Source organism: Octopus bimaculoides, chromosome 16 (assembly GCF_001194135.2).
Source record: "Octopus bimaculoides isolate UCB-OBI-ISO-001 chromosome 16, ASM119413v2, whole genome shotgun sequence".
NCBI lineage: Eukaryota > Metazoa > Mollusca > Cephalopoda > Octopoda > Octopodidae > Octopus > Octopus bimaculoides.
In genome coordinates this window covers 46,782,788-46,787,370 of record NC_068996.1, presented here as the reverse complement: position 1 = coordinate 46,787,370, position 4,583 = coordinate 46,782,788, and the positions used below count along the sequence as shown (strand labels likewise).

The following is a 4,583-nucleotide window of genomic DNA, read 5'->3' as shown; positions in this document are numbered from 1 at the left end:
GTTTATCATTTTGTCCATGTTCTTTTGCCACGTCATGTACCCAGTTATGTATCTATATGTAGATGAAGGTATGTACATACATGTACATATATATACATATACTCATATATCGTTTATATATATATATATATATATATAGTTTTAGGGAAAAGAACCAAGGTTCATGAACTCATCAATGAAAACCCACTGTCACATATACTGTAAAACTTAATTTAATTTTAATTTTCAATAATTTGAATTTAATTGAGTTTTTACCTGTAAATTTGGATTTTTATCCCTAATATTATTATTATTATATATATATATATATATATATATACACATACACACACACACAGACATGACTGAATAAGTTATATCCACTTGACAATATGCCAACACTACAACATTAAAACTGACAAAAGGTGGTATAACCATGTGCTAAAGTACAAGACAATGATCAGGCCACAATCATCTGGGATATGCCAGTTCAAACTGACAAAGAAATAAACGCTAATTGCCCAGACATGATAATCAAGGATTGGGAAAAAAATCACCTACTTACTGATAGACATTGCAGTCCCTTCTGATCAAAATATCCAAAAAGAAGTGGAGAAATTGTCAAAGAACAAAGACCTCGAAACTGAAGTATTCAAGATGTGGGACATGAAGGTGAAAATAATACCAACAATAGTTGAAGCATCGGGCATGGTAAAAAAACATGAACAAAAAAGTAGAAGCTATACTTGGATCCTCAACAACACATAATATCCAAAAAATAGTTCTGCTAGGAACAGCCAACATCCTATGCAAAATACTACCAATTCAATTGTACAGTCTAAACAAAACAACCCACAAACAAGACACTCTATACAGCAATTATCCAGTGAAATAAGCTACCAGCAAAAATGCACTACAGGGAAAATACTTTTTGTGTGAGGAAGGTGCAAAGGTACAGTAAAAAATAAAAATGTACAGAAAATAGACTCCATCAAATGCCAGTGGGGAAAGCTAGAAGTTGTTGATAGCTTCCGTTATCTAGGTGACCAAAGCAGAGGTGCATGCTCCAATAGTGTAGCTGTGAGAAAAAGAATAGGCTGGCCAAAGTGCAAAGAGCTCCTACCTCTTTTGGTAGGAAAGGGCCTCTCCCTCAGAGTGAAGGGCAGATTGTATGATGCCTGTGTGTGAACAGCCATGCTACACAGCAATGAAACATGGGCTTGAAAGAAATGAAGCTGGTATGATTTGCTGGATGTGCATGTACGATAGAGTGTAAGCATCTGAAGAGAAAACTGGGCATAAGAGGCATCAGATATGGTGTACAAGAGACAATGGTGCTGGTATTGTGATGTGATGCATATGGACGAGGACAGCTGTGTAAAAGGTGCAGATCTTTGTGGAAGCAATAGATCCAAGAAGACATTGGATGATGTAGAGAAGCATGATCTTCAAATAGTGGGCCTTAGAGAAGCTTGAGAAGACCTGACAAGCCAAGTGAAATAGTTGTGGCTGATGCCAATGTCATGTAACTGACACTCATGTTGGTGGCACGTAAAAAACGGTACTAGGAAAATTTGGTCCCAGACAACTTTTTAAATTGGTATCTGGTCATTTCGCCCACTATGGTGTCCCCTCACCCATAGGATAACAAATATTTCCAATTTTAAGAAACCCTAATACGGCTGTAAAATATTATAAAAGTGAGTAAACAAAGACAAATTGAGTGATGAACTTAATTATGTTTAGAACTTTAATAAGTTTAGTTCCGTGAGATTCGCAAACCAGATGAACCTATAATTATTTCAACAACCAGCAGTCATGATCACAAACCAGCACCAAATGTATTGGAAGCATGATATGCCATTTCAGCATTAACAAAAAATGCTGCAAGATGGAGTTGAAACAAGTACTTGAACGCTCATTTCAGAAACTACAAATAATAGTAGTGAGAATGTGAAATATGAAATTCCACGGTTGTAAACAGTTTCCAGAAGTATTACAAACTGGCACAATAAAGATCCAAGAAGACATGGGGTGAGGTAGAGAAGCATGATCTTCAAATAGTGGGCCTTAGAGAGGCTTGAGAAGACCTGACAAGCCAAGTGAAATAGTTGTGGCTGATGCTGGTGGCACGTAAAAAACGGTACTAGGAAAATTTACCTCTTCATTAAACTGGATTTCAAGTGCCTGATTCTTTTAAATACTTGGAATGCAGTGATTTGTTCCTGCAATGCGACGCAGGCAGTAATAATGAAAAGAAGATTTTAATCTTTGCTTCTAATGAAGGTTTCCAACAACTGGAAAACACCATTTTTAGGAATGGATGACATTCAAATAATCACCAAGTGCATGGTATCAGCTTTTCACCATTCATGCTATCATAAATGGTAGATCTTATCCTTGAGCTTTCATTCTACTGCTGGACACAAATAAAAAGAAAAAAAAACAAAAAAAACAAGCAACATAGGACAAGACTTTTCTTGAAATAAAAAAAAACTGCACCCCTTTATCAAATATCGTCAAGTACTGATTGACTTTGAACAGGCAATTCATAACAGCTGTGACCATAATTTTACTGGAAGCACAGGTAGGTTGTTTATTACATTTTTGCTAGACAGTATATAGGAAATTATGTCAAATCAGATATCAAGTTCAATATAATACTGATGGTTCTTTTGCCACTAAAATTAAAATGTTCTGCGCACTGGCATATTTACCACCAGAAGAAGTAATTGATACTTATGAAGATCTCTGTGAGGATGAATCAATTCCAATAGATTTTATAAGCTATTTCGAGCTGACATACATTGGACCAAAGAAAGGAAGACGTGGCAGATGAGTAGAGCCCTTGTATCCAGTTAATTTTGGGAATGTTTACAGTCAAGTAATTCAGGAATTGCCTCATATAGACAATGCTCTTGAGGGGTTTCAGTCAGTATTGTGCACATCAATATCAAGCAAGCAGCCAAACATCTGGAAGCTTACTGATGCTCTTTGAAAAGAAGAATCCATTAGGCAGACCAAAATAATTCATGCTCAAAGAGGAGATAATCCATAGAAAAAGAGAAAATACCAGTCAATAGATATGCAGATAAAAAGCTTTGTGCAATCTTATGATAGTAATGATAAATTAACTTTCTTAAAGGCAATTGCTTATTCATTAAATTGTTTGGTTTAATTTTCAGGGACAGAATGTTCTCAGATCTATTTTCCTAAATTTTTGTTTAAAATGTTTGAAAAAAGGAAAGATCATATGTATTTTTTGATGGTTTAAACAAAAGTTACCTTTATTTTTCTGCTAGTTTATACATATGATTTTTATATTTTAATCAATAAAATTATTCTTCTATTTTGGTTTTTATTTATACTGATTAGTTAAATCAATGTTTGCATGAGAAATATATTAACGTCTGAGATCAATATTTTTCGGGACCAAATTTTCCTAATTTGTGTTAAACAAAGGTAATATTATAAATATATTTTTTGCTGTTTTATACATGGGTTTATGTATTTTTTTCAATAAAATTACCCTTCTGTTTATTTATATATATTTTTTCATTTGCTTAATTAATCTTTTGATGGATAATTGACTAATAATTTCTAGGATGGAATTTTCTGGAACCGAATATTCCAGGACGAAATATTCTGGTCACCATAAAAAAAAAACAAAAAAAACAAAAAACACCCAGCCATCTAATTCATGCCAGCATGGATAGCTGATGCTAAATGATGATGAATGGTTTCTGATTTAGGCACAAGGCCTGCAATTTTTGAGGGGGATGGAGTTAATCAATTATATCATCCCTAATACTTGACAGACTGACAACTCTTTTTTTTTTTTTGAATTAACCCTGGGGATGCTGAAAGGAAAAGTTTACAACAAAGAGATTTGAACTCAGAAATGTTAAGTTCTAAAACAACTGCTGCAAGGCATTTCTATACCCCCACCCACCCACTTCCAACATTCAAGAGCAATTCTGCCAGGATTTATTTAAAAAAGAAGGATGTTTTTTTTATTGGTTTGTCTATCAGGAAGGAATGGTGTGGTAGGGTGGTACTGACCACTGACCTGCAGCTGTTCATCAGCGACACTGCGCTCTCTTTGAAGTTCTTCCAGTTGAAGTTTGGCTGCAGCCAAAAGTTGCGCTTGTTTGTTCCTTTCCTCTTCAATACCTTCCCTCTTAGATTGTTCTTCTGCCAATAGCTGCTCCTGCATTGCCTTCAGTCTTTCAAGTTCTTCTCGTTTCTCAAATTCTTCTTGTAATACTCTGTAAAAGATTATTTTAGCAAAAGGTTGTTAAGTGCCTTGTATGTAATATGGAAGTCTTAAGAATTATTACGCACAAAGATATTTTAAATGAGAGTTTGAAGTAATTAGAGATTAACCCTTTAACATTCAGATTACTCCATCAAATTTAATGCTTAATTATACTCTTTTTTTTTTACTCTTTTTACTTGTTTCAGTCATTTGACTGTGGCCATGCTGGAGCACCGCCTTTAGTCGAGCTAATCGACCTCAGGACTTATTCTTTGGAAGCCTAGTACTTATCCTATCAGTCTCTTGCCGAACCGCTAAGTTACGGGGACGTAAACACACCAGCATC

General features: G+C 34.9%; 1 protein-coding gene across 2 annotated transcripts in view; it reads right to left on the bottom strand.

Annotated features, from left to right (window-relative positions):
• The window catches only part of LOC106880628 (switch-associated protein 70), a 171,453-nt gene that overhangs the window by 46,880 nt on the left and 119,990 nt on the right, over positions 1-4,583 (bottom strand). Inside the window, exon 7 of one of the 2 annotated variants that reach the window (XM_052973732.1) lies at positions 4,049-4,247. In XM_052973732.1, coding sequence (XP_052829692.1) covers positions 4,049-4,247 — 199 coding nt within the window. Of the gene's footprint in view, positions 1-4,041; positions 4,248-4,583 lie in introns of both variants that reach the window. The other variant, XM_052973733.1, reaches the window with a different exon arrangement.